The following is a 12,922-nucleotide window of genomic DNA, read 5'->3' on the forward strand; positions in this document are numbered from 1 at the left end:
TGCTGATGTCACTTTTATTATGAGCTGTCATGTATGACACTGTGTGTGCATATATAAAAATGTGTTATGGAAAGTAAAGTAATACTGTTAAATGATAAAGTAAACTTATTGACTTACTAATTTATGATTCAAAGAATATAACAATATTTAAAAAGAATGTTTATTATTGTTTGTGTGCTACTTTGCATGATGTGAATAATAAGCAAATCATTTTAAAATACTGTTTTATATGGGAAACGTTTAATGTATTCTGTTCAGTGATGATTTTCTAGGTGTGTTTCTGTTTTGTTTATATTAAAGCCAGACTAACTGAACGTATAATGGAATAACTGCAAGCTAATAAAAGCATATGACAGTCTATTTATGATTCTATAAGGCCATGCCCAATTCTGTGTCAGTATAAAAAGGAGCGTGTCTGTATCAACATTGAAAACAGAGGACGACTGATCTGAACTGAAGTCTGAGAAACGCTACTTCATTTTTCCATTACCTATCTCTAAAATAAGCATGTCTCACCAGTCTTCTCACTGTAGTTCAAGCTATGGACTCAAAAACTTCAGCTCATCATCGGCTATGGGTGGACACAGTGGACGAGGATTGGGTGCTGGCCATCGAGGGAAATCTTGCTTTAGCAGTAGAAGTCTCCATAATGTTGGTTCAAGGGGCAGCAACATTTCAGTTGGCTTTTTTCGACCAGTAAAACATGGATGTCAAGGATCTGGTATGGGATATGGCTCTGGTGGAGCAGGCTGTGGTGTGGGGGGGTCCTTTTGTTCTGGATCTGCCATCACTCCTGTTACTGTGAACAAAGGTCTCCTGGCACCACTCAACTTGGAATTTGACTCAAGCATCCAGGGAGTGAGGAGAGATGAGAAGGACCAGATCAGGAGTCTGAATGACAAATTTGCCTCCTTCATTGATAAGGTAAAATCTCTATTTCATATGTACAATTCTCTAATAACGTAAAATATGTAATATTTAATATCATGTAATTGTTCTATGTCAAATAATAAATTCCAGGCGATCTACTGAGCTTTTCTAGAAGTTGTATAGAAAATCATATTGTTTAACTGCAAATAAAAATAAACAGTTATACAGAATTTGAACGTAATTAGGCTTTTCACAATTGATTCTTTAAACACAAATAATAGTGGTATCTTTTCCAAAAGCATTATTGCTGTGAACTAAAAGTTTAACAGCAAAAAAGTTGTGCCATTGTTTTTTTTGTTACATTTTTTCTGTCTGACTTGGTTAAGGTGCGATTTTTGGAGCAACAGAATAAGATGCTTGAGACCAAGTGGGCTGTGTTACAGGACCAACAAACTGCTAAATATCAAATTGAACCTCTCTTTGAAGCTTACATCAGAAACCTCAGGAGACATCTTGCGAATCAAGAAGGCGAGAATGGATGTCTAGATTCAGAAAGAATAAATATTGCGGATATTGCAGAAGAACTCAAACAAAAGTATGTATCAGAAGATTACTACTGTACTGATTCATCAAACTATGTAATATTTAATTAAAAAAAATATTATACAACTAGAATAAATAATCGAAGACACCACTTTCTAATAACAGATTGTAATATTTGTTTAACAAACAGATATGAACAGGAAGTCAACAGACGTTCAGATGCAGAGAATGAATTTGCAGAATTAAAGAGGGTAAGTTAAATGTATGCAGAACAAAATATGAATATTAATATTTTAATTCATCCAAGTGTATCAAGAGCAATCAAAAGCTTAGTTTTTAGATTCATTTCTTAACTTAGCACAGCAACTTGAACTCTTTGGCCCCGCTCACATAGCACACTACATGGCGTGCGCGCGCTTACGTGCACACGCGCGGTCATCACAGATGCCTGGCAGTAAATGGTAGTGTTCAGTATTGAAACTACCACTGGCTGCAAAGTACAGCGTCAATGCTGCTGCAGTCGCGGGAGTCTTTTCAATCTGTGATCTCCGGATGCAGCAGCGTGACGTAAATTTCAGCCGTCAATCAATGTCCATACATTTACATTGATTGGCTGCTCAAATTGAGACTCGGTAGTGAAGACGGGGGAGTGGGGGGGTGGGGTGGTCCAGCCCAGCGCAGCCTCAGATGGAATCATGTATACACGTGACTTGTCAGTATGTCGGATTGCTGCTTTATTATATCCTCCTGTGCTAAAGGGAGCTCCAGCACAGTGCTGAGGAAAAAAAAACACCATCCATTTGCTCTGCGCCCGTGACACTGCGCCGCCGCCCGCTCTGACGGATCATTCCGTTTGCTGGGGATGATCACACATCGCCCAGCAGGCGGAAGCACGCACACGCGCGAACGCAGCATCGCGAAGCCCCCTGTGTGAACGCGGCCTTTGGAGGTATTTCAATATACAGTAGCCTGAAGGGGCTGTTTATGGATAGAAAACTCCCATTGAAATTTCCTGTGGGTTTGTGAATAAATTTATGTAATTTTTCTTCAGGAATTTGATGGCGCTTTTATAAACAGAACTGAACTGCAATCAAAGGTGGACTCCCTGACTGATGACATCAACTTCCTGACAGCTGTGTTTGATGGGGTAAATAATCCATCCTTTTACAAGAAAAGTAGATATAAACATACTGATAAATATTCATTTTTACTACTACTTCTGCTAAAATCTTCAATATTATTCACACAGTATAGTTTTTTGCAGAAGAATAACTATAATCTTAACGATCTTATTAGCAAGGCACCATTTACTACCAATTACCAATACTACATATTTAATTACCAGACGTTTCTGTTTTTCTAGTAAAACTGCTTCATGTTAAGGAAACTCCTGAATTGTATGTATTTGGTAGGATTATGAGAATAGCACATTTCACCACAATATCCTGCAAACTGAAGCGCTAGTAGCTTCGATAAAATCAAAACTCACACATAAAGGTTCACCACCAAAAACTTAAAGATTGAATTTAGCATCAATACCTGCTCAAGTCCAGCTGAATTCAATAAAATGTATCACAGATAGAGCAACTGTTAAGGTACTGGGAAATAGGAATAAAAACTGTTACTCCAAAGATAGGTATTGTTTCAGTTATTATTGTACATGACATAGACACAACACCAGAAGTTGTTGTGTAAGGTTGTGTGTAATTTTGAAGTTCAGCTATTTCAAATACTGCATACTATTCTGCATACTAATCTCTCATTGACTGTAAGGACTCCATTTTCAGTTTAATGCAAACCACATATGCAGCTTGGAATCTATTGGTAACCATTGGGTCACTGGATGGTGCAATTCTAAAGCAATATTCTATACTATATATACTGTACTATTTACAACTCTATGCCAATGTCTGTTTAAATGGCTTAGTTGTTAATAATGTTGAGCATCATATAGTGACAGTGACAGTCTACCTTCGCACTAAATGAAGCACCTATTAACAAATTTCAAATCAAACACAATAAAGCAGGTCTCTGGTATTAGTTTGAGGATCTCTTGCAGTGCATTGTGTTTTTTGAGTAATCATCTGTCTTTAAAATAAGAACTATAAAGACAAGTTAAAAATATATGGATCAGCATTTTTATTCATATTTACAATGGTAACTAACTAGATTGTCTCACTACTGTGGTCTATGAAGTCCGAGAGATTGTTTTTTATCTAAAATATGGCTGACTCCCCTATCTATTGGTACTGTAGTACATTAACTCATTTGGTCTGTTTCAATATGATCCAAAGTCAATAGAAGTTTTGTGTTTCAGAGAATATTAAGGCTGGTGCTTTATGTGTTTTGTTTTTTTCATAAAAAGAACTTTTATATATTCCATAGGGATTTTTAGATCATAGACTACAATTACGAATTTAGCACATATTTACAATGATTAAATAAATATAGGATAATTATATTTAGCACAGAAATATACCCATACATTTATGGGTATATTTCTGTGCCAAATATAGTTATCCTTTATTTTTGATTGCTAACTTTTTTATATTTCTGATATACAGTAAGCATGGTCAATAAGGTTAAAAAAAAAAAAAAGATGGCACACTCCTAACGTCCACCCCCTCCACCCCTATTGGTACCAGCTGTGCAGCTGGACCAAACTCTACGTTAACAACCCCTAGAATCTACCTCCAAACCTTAATAGACCATACTCCATCCTGAGGCATACTCCATTCCACAATGAGCAGCCACTTTACGTTTTGTTTCAACATTGCCCCTTATCCCCTCTAGATTGGAAGTTCTCATAAGCAGGACACTCATTACCTTCTGTATCTGTTTGCGATTGTCTGCCATTATATATATTTCTATGTAATTTTGCTTATGTAATTGATGTCACTCTGTACCCCCATTGTACTGCACTGCAGAATATGTTGGTGCTTTACAAATAAACGCTAATAATCATGGTAAAAAATGTAATTGTTCTCATCGCTTTGCAGGAAATATCTCAGCTTCAGTCTCAGATCTCAGATACATCAGTCCTTGTTTCCATGGATAACAGTCGAAACTTTGATATGGACGGCATCATTGCTGAGTTCAGAGCTCAATACGAGGACATTGCTAACAGGAGCAGAGCTGATGCAGAGGCCACGTACCAAACAAGGGTGAGTCTATCGCAGAAAACTCTAAACAGGTCTGAACTAAGCTGTAATTTGTCTCGAAACTACAAATGCCACGTAGTGTGTTCACTATACATCTTGGATGCACTGACCTTGAACCCTTGAAGACGCACTAACCATAACACCCTTCTACCCTCTCTGTAAGTTCTCCCTAATTACCATTTAGATTGTAAGCTCTTCAGAGCAGGGACTCCCTTCTCCTATTTTTACTGAAGTCTGAAGTGCTTATTCCCATTATGTGTTATATTACTATGTCACGTGCATTACTGCTATGAAGCGCTATGTACCTGGATGGCACTATATAAATAAAGATATACATACATACATACATACATAGGTGCCTATTCAGGTAGCTCCAATAAGTGACTTAACACTTGTAAAGTGCACTTTACAAGCGATATTAGATGTTTAGCTATTCAGGAAGCTGTGATAACATTTCAAATTCACCCGTAAAAGGCTTTTTTAGCATTATAACTCTTGCTCTGACAAGCAGAAACTTGTATTTTTTGCCAGTAACTGCTATTCAGGTAGCTCCAAGATACAAAGCGCGGGTTAAATACTAGCTTTTTTTTATCATCACCTAAAGGGTGGCGAAATCGGATTAGCGACTTGCATCAGACGGAGTATCATTTATTTTTACTATAAAGGATGGATGCGGGGGTCTCGGGAGCTTACCCGCATGACTTTCAGCTATGGAGACCCCCTGCTTCAATCCTATGTAATAAAAATACAATTACAGCCGAGCTTCGTTACCTTAGTGGCTAACCGCTTAGTAAATGAAGCGGTTAAATAGCGGTAGTCAGTTTATTGGTGGTAGAGGGGGTTGGGTGATGTTGTATTTGCCTTAAGGTGGGTATTTAGGCCTCCCAAGAGGATTGCAGGAGGGGTTAACCACTTAATTACCTTAGCAGTTACAACTATTAAGTTTGGTAGAGACACATGGTACATCCAATCGGATTGGTGTATGTACCATGTGTTTGTCAAATGTGACATCACAGGTCTTATATAAGTTCTGTCAGGTATCATTTGACAGGAAGAAGACTGATTTAAGGAAATTGCACATTTTGGGTATATCGCTTGAAAAGCAACTATAAACTCGTGCGATGTGTAATTTTTTAAACAAACGGTATATAAAATGCAATGTATCCTAAAGAATACCGTTTTTTCACAAATTTCATATCGTGAGTTAGGAACATGCCAACACATTCGATGTTGCAGTGATAGCATCGAAGTTACCTGAATACACCCCATAATATTGAATGATTGTCTCCATGAAATACAGTATTTAACATAAAATCCATTACTTAGTATTTCTCTGTTTTTTATTTCACCGTTATTGCATATTTACAGTTTTTATTTTTCAGTAAAGCAGTATCTACAATAAAGATAATACATAATCTGAATACTAGCAAAATATGAGGTACTATTTTCATTAAGTCTAATTTTTTTTTTTTTAACAGTATGAAGAGCTGCAAATGAGTGCAGGAAGAACTGGGAATGACCTGCAGGGCATCAGAGGAGAGATTACTGAACTCAACCGGATAATTCAGAGACTTAATGGAGAAATTGCCAGTGTGAAAGCGCAGGTATAATAAGCATACAGTACTATTCACAAACTAAACATGTCATCTTACTAGAAACGAAGCATCTAAAAAATATCTAAATAATAATAAACATTAACCGTTGAATGGAAAGAAAACCTGCATTTGATGCTTTTCTGGATTACCGTATATTATCAGAAATGGAATACTTGGATTTGCATAAAATTGTTGTAAATGTCAATCACATACAGTAGTTTTGTATAATCATCTGTAATTTTAAAAAGAGTATGTGGTTTTGCTGCTACATCACTAGTTTAAACAACACAGATTCACAGAATTGTTACGGTGTACAATCAATAATGCTTAAACTAGAACTTTTAAGTTGCTACGTCTTTCTCTTTACCAGCGTGCAAACCTGGAAGGTGCCATCACTGAGACTGAGGAACGTGGAGACATGGCTGTCAGAGATGCCAAAAATAAACTATCAGAGCTGATGGATGCTTTGAATAAGGCTAAGCAGGACATGGCTCGCCAGCTGCGTGAATACCAGGAACTGATGAATGTGAAGTTAGCTCTGGATATTGAAATCACCACCTACAGGAAACTGTTGGAGGGAGAGGAGTGCAGGTGAATGCAAAGTATATACAGTACTGTAAGAAAGATCTAGGGTTTGACAAAGGAATGTAAGACATGGAAATACATCTTACTTGCATTTACATCTCTACTATCAACTATATGTTAAAAAGGGAAGAAAAACATATTTGCTTGTTAAGAAACAATGATATGAAAATGTGTACAGTATTTTCCTACTGTAATTCCTAAAAATGTACGTCTTTGTTTTTAGGCTTCGAGAAGGAGGTGGTCCTGTTAACATTGGTAAGGAGATCACTTTAACACTTCTGCAAATCTTTTGCAATATATTGTCCATCCTTTCCAATGGTTTTTCTGTGGAACCCAGAGTTTACTGATCTCTCTGATGTTGTAAGTCTCACTGAAATTTTTTTATGGTCAACAAATTATGCTTAAACTTGTCGTAAACTGGAAAACTTAGTATTGAAAGCTGTCCTAAATTTATTTAGTAATTTTCGGACAAACAAACCCATTCCAGAATAATGCCCATAGACTCAGTGCAAATCAAGAATTCAATCTTCTTTATTCTTTATTTATACGTATAACAACTGCATGTGTGGGTTTACAAGAACAAACAAGTTCATCGCCCTACACGTTTCATGCCCACACGGTGCTTCGTCGGGGGGGGGGGGTGTAACCAGAAAGCAGCAAACTTTTAAGCACAAAGGTTTAATGAGACAGATGTTCCAAATGCACTTATTCATCTCGTAAAAATGCTAATATTGTACCATTATCAAACACACATATATACAAAGTACATAAACACGCAATGTAGGCTCAATTAACACATTTTATAAAACAAATGTATAAATAACAACATGCTAATTGCGATATGTATACATGTACATATTGATATTTTTAACTTTTGACCTATGATCCATATAAGTTACATTAAAAAAAATAAGTGACATCCCATTCCTTATTCAATCCTAGAGGTATTCTGGTCTCATCTTATGCAAAAATCCAAAAGACCTTCCTCCGGCACAAAAGTTTACACTTACTGTATCACCCTCCCTAATATTGGGGGTAGGAAAAAAGTGAAACATTTTAAATCAGAATTATGTTGTAGTGTTAAGTGTTTGAAAACCGGATGGTTGAGATCTTTTTTTAAATGTAAGAGATGTGTTCTCTAATGGATTCACGCAAAGGTCTTATGGTTCTCCCAACATAGCGTTTGGCTACCTAATCACTTTTGAATGTTGCAATGTGATCTGTATTGCAGGTAATATAGGATTTTAGGTTTGTTGAACTCTTTAAAAAGTTAACTGTTGATTAACCTGCAATATTTACATGTATGGCCACGTACACATTTATACTTACAGTACTATTAAAGTTGTTCGATGTAGGGACAGGAGGCCAAGAGAACACAAACTGGAAGAAGTATAAGTGCCCAAAGTGGGAGGTATTTTGAAAATAATTCGTGAACCAGTTGTAATTGAGGTTCTTAAATCTTTATCCAAATAGAGGACATATCAATGTTTATTAACAATTCTTTATTTATTTATAAAAATGTTTTACCAGGAAGAAATACATTGAGAGTTACCTCTCGTTTTCAAGTATGTCCTGGGCATAGAGTTAAGATGACAAATAATACATGGTTACAAATACATAGTTACATTAGTGAACAGGGTAAACATTATATACAAGACATTGCATGCACAGTTAGAGATAATATATACAATAGACGTATGTAACACTTACAGACCAGATAAAAATGTGAGACAGCTTTAGTTTTGAAAGAACTTAGACTGGTGGCGGCTGTGAGAGTCTCCGGTAGATTATTCCAGTTTTGGGGTGCAAGGTAAGAGAAAGAGGAGTGAACAGATACTTTGCTGAACCTTGGGACCATGAACAGTCTAATTGACTGTATGTCCATTCATTCCATATTGAATTTAGTGATACCATTTCATCTTTCATGTGTTTATTTTACTTATTTGAAACTTGTATATTGTTATCCATACCATTTTCTCCAGGGGTAGATATACACCCTGTAATATCAAATCCATCAATTAGATCTTAGAGATTTCTCTCTGTAAAGCATTATCCAACCTTATTTTAGGGTATCCTCATTTTAAAAAACAATGAAATCATTGTTTTGCTCTAATGTTAAAAAGCTCACCATCAGAGCAATTTCTTCAGAGACGAAGGAACTTCTCTATTCATATACCTTTAATCAAATGTTTTGAATGACAACTTGTAGCTGCTAAATGGGAATTTTCTGAACTTTTCTGCCTAGAAACATCACTATGCACTTTGAAATCTATCCCGCAGCACTGCTCCCCCAACCCATAAATAGGTTGGCATAGGAAGTTATTTAGCTATTGCACTCTGAATTAGCGATTGCATTCTCTGTTGTTATTTTATTATTATATTCCTTGATTTTTATTTCCTCGTCTTATGCATTTGAAACTTTTGACAAGACATACATATTTTCTTCTTTGCAGCTGTGCTCCGCTCTAGCACTGGGGCAGCACATTGTGTTGGAGGAAAGTTCCACGGTGGAAGCGGACATCACTATAAGACTCACACGAGCCACATCTCCAAAGGAAAACATAGCTCTGGGCATGAATTCTGCTGTTGAACTAAAATCAGCTCGATTGTTTCTTTCTCATGAAAATGTCGTGTCACAACAGGCAAATATTTATAACTAAGTACTATCAACAAATGATGAGTCGATAACAATGATTACATTAATTTTGGCTGCATCAAAATCTCTCTCACTACCCGCATTACAACCAAAATCACGAAATGTATTTAACAAAATAAATAAACTGTAAACCTGCAGTGGAAATTAGTACACATAAATAGTGTATTGCACATATATTGCACATATTAGTTAATTATGTAAAAATATATAAACACAGTATGAACATGTTCTGCAGCAGAAAAAATTAAATAAGAAGCCCAATGTTGCCGCTGGCCAAAGAATAATTAAATACAGCACATTTGTGGTATTTTGTAAATCAATAGTCTTCGCTTGGATCAGCAGTTTGTATGATGTAGAAACTGCAGAACTGCTTTTCTTGTATATTAATATAATCACTACTGCTTGTTATCTATGTCCTTAGTTTGTTTTTTTCTGTCACTCTTTAATAAACTATAATTCACATGACAATGTTTGATTAACTTAATTGTTGACATAATAATTCAATAATATCCTGTTTTCTACCTTTTTTCTTACATCATGTTGCTATGGGGGCTTCCTTTCTCAATTTTACACAACAGTCTAATTAGTTAATTCCCTCACCTGCCTTTGTTTTCTGGTGGTGTTGAGGTGACAGCTCCTTATCCTCATCTGACACTGCTCACCAGAAGTAAAGCTTCTCAGCACCCATCCGCCCTATGTACTGCAAGCGTTTGACTCCTTTTACCCCTTGCTGTCTTGGTCTATCCTGTGCAGGATAAATATGCCATAAGGCTACTATGTGTTGCAAATCATATGAATAAAGAGTAGCAGTGGAGAATACTGCCATTATGGCAGGTGACAAAAGACAAAAATACCCAATGCTACATTCAATGTGACAAAATACATAGTTAATACTTCAATATTAGTATTCTCATGAGTAAGGGTAATTTAGTTAAACCCTTTGGCCAAAGCTATAAGCCTGCAGCCACGTCACGGCATGACCAGTATGCAGGTCCTAACACTACCTGGGAAAATTCTCATTTACCTCTGCTGTGGAGGGAGAATGGCCTCAGTGGACCTGTCCTGCACAGGTACATTACACGAACCCGGAAGTGGTTCTGAGACACTGAGAATCAGCTGTTCCCAGCGCGCGGGAGCAAGCGTCTCAATCAACAGACCGCCGCCAAGCCTATACCTCTAGCAGGGCAACAAAGAGAAACATTTTTAAAGGATTCCACTGGATCACAGACTCTTAATATGTAAGTTGATATATGCTTATATTTGTTCTGTACATTACACATCTTTCACCCTTGGTGTGCCTTGTGCTTTCTTTTTCTTATTTGGTCTACCTGTGGATTGATTCTTCAGTGGACATCTGTGAAGGAAGGGAATACCTCCACGCACATGAGCTGCAAGAGGGGAGAGTTGACCAACTAAAAGGTCCTTAAGGAAGCATGGATCAAAAACTCTATATCTTGTAATCTGTGACACTCACTTGCTGAGAGCCACATCTATATCCCCATTTGAATCATGCTGCACTATACAGACTTCCAATTTTTATCTTGAATTTATTTTGAAACACAACTACAGTATTTTCTCTTTAATCACAAGTTTTATTTACAACTATGTGGGACTGCTATGGGGACACATTTTGCACCTTATTTTGCTAACCTTTATCTGGGGTGGTCGGAGTCCATGCATACATGGGGGGTCAATGTATCTACTCCACAGCTAATACTGTGGAGGAGATACATCGATGACATCCTCGTTGTTTGGAACGGGGCAATGACTCCTTTCAAGCTTTTGTTGATCGGATCAACACCAACTAATTTAACCTCAAATTTACCAGTGAAATTAATAGAGACCATATAAACTTCTTGGATTTAGTAATCTATATCCAAAATGACAGTATTCTAACTAAAACATTCTTTAAGAGTTCCAATGTGCACTCATATCTACATCCAACTAGTGGACATGAGCAGAAATGTATCAACAATATCCTCTTTAGCCAGTTTCTACGAATTAGGTGTAATTGTGCGGACGAGGATACATTTAATTCTCAGTGAGAGGTTTAGACAGAAGGGATACGATGAACATCTGATATCCAGTGCCTTTGAAAAAGCTTCAAAGACTAAAAGAGAAACATTGTTTCATAAAAAGAATAGTAAAACAGTGAGGTATACCAACACAAATATACCAACTACTGTATCAACAATACTAACACTGGAACCTCTATCGATAGCCCTGCAGGCTCAATGAAATTGAGACAAGATATGCCTTACTTTGTTACCAAATTCAATCACTCACATGCATCTATTAGAGGGATAATATCCAAGCATTTGCACATTTTGCATATGGATCCTGTATTGACAGGATTCCTCTTCAAAAAACCTCCTGTGTTTAAGAAATCCCGAACACTAAAAACTATCCTGACACCAAGCCTCCTTAAAGGCACTAATAAAACCCCTAAAAAGGACGTACTGTAAGAGATACATTGGGTCTAATGGGGAATTATAGATGCATGAGATGTAAAATCTATCCTAAAATGCTTTAAAATAAACCAATAACATCGCATGTTACAGGGATTGAATATAAAATCAACAATTACATTGATTGTCTGTCTACATATGTGGTCAACATTCGACCAGGAATTTAATTAGACATTTTTTGTGTATGGGTATGAAATAGGAGGTTCAATTGACTATAGCCAATCAGGATAACTCTATCTTGCTGCCAAGAGGGTATTTAAAGACTGATGTTGGTGCTGCTCATTACCACCTGCTGAAGCTCATGCGTGAGCAAAACGTGTAGTGGTAGACCCTTTTTACTGTATGTGTACCTTGCCCTCATGCTGTATTCACTGTGTTTTGCCAGTTGGGTTACACTGTAGTTTGTCAAGTGCCGGTTTACTATCACAGACTTAGAACTTGCGTCATGCCACCACATACAGACACGCAAAATTACCGAGCCCGAAAGTGGCTCAGAGATGCTGTGAGATGCTGAGAATCAGCTGTTCCCAGTGCGTGGGAGCAAGCGTCTCAGTCCACAGACCGCCACCGAGCCATACACCTGTCTAGCAGGGCAACAAGGAGACACATTTTTAAAGGATTCCACTGGATCATAGACTCTTAATATGTAAGTTGATATATGCTTACATTAGTTCTGTACATTATACATCTTTCAACCCTGGTGCGCCGTATGCTTTCTTTTTCTTATGATTAGTCCACCTGTGGATTGATTCTTTGGTGGACATCTGGGGAGGAGGGGAATGCCTCCACGCATAGGAGTTGCAACTAAAAGGTCCTTAAAGAAGCAAGAGCGCGGATCAAAAACTCTATATCTCATATGATATATATAAAGTACATAAATACATATATATATACAGTACATATATATATATATATATATATACAGTATATACAGTATATACAGTTATATGTTCGTTTTTGAATATATATCTACTTAGTTAAGTTATGGTGGGTAAAAAAAAGTAAAAAAGTGACAAAAACCCTCCACATCAAAGCATATAGCAA

At 36.9% G+C, this 12,922-nt stretch overlaps 1 protein-coding gene across 1 annotated transcript; it reads left to right on the forward strand.

Annotated features, from left to right (window-relative positions):
* Positions 1 to 430: 430 nt before the first annotated feature.
* LOC142491139 (keratin, type II cytoskeletal cochleal-like) lies at positions 431 to 9,855 on the forward strand. Its single transcript, XM_075593433.1, has 9 exons — positions 431 to 924; positions 1,257 to 1,465; positions 1,604 to 1,664; positions 2,465 to 2,560; positions 4,413 to 4,577; positions 6,053 to 6,178; positions 6,540 to 6,760; positions 6,978 to 7,009; positions 9,208 to 9,855. The coding sequence occupies exons 1-9, from the start codon at positions 508 to 510 to the stop codon at positions 9,342 to 9,344; spliced, it is 1,464 nt and encodes a 487-aa protein (XP_075449548.1). The 5' UTR covers positions 431 to 507; the 3' UTR covers positions 9,345 to 9,855.
* Positions 9,856 to 12,922: the final 3,067 nt, after the last annotated feature.

The sequence above is a fragment of the Ascaphus truei genome, chromosome 3 (genome assembly GCF_040206685.1).
Source record: "Ascaphus truei isolate aAscTru1 chromosome 3, aAscTru1.hap1, whole genome shotgun sequence".
Lineage (NCBI taxonomy): Eukaryota > Metazoa > Chordata > Amphibia > Anura > Ascaphidae > Ascaphus > Ascaphus truei.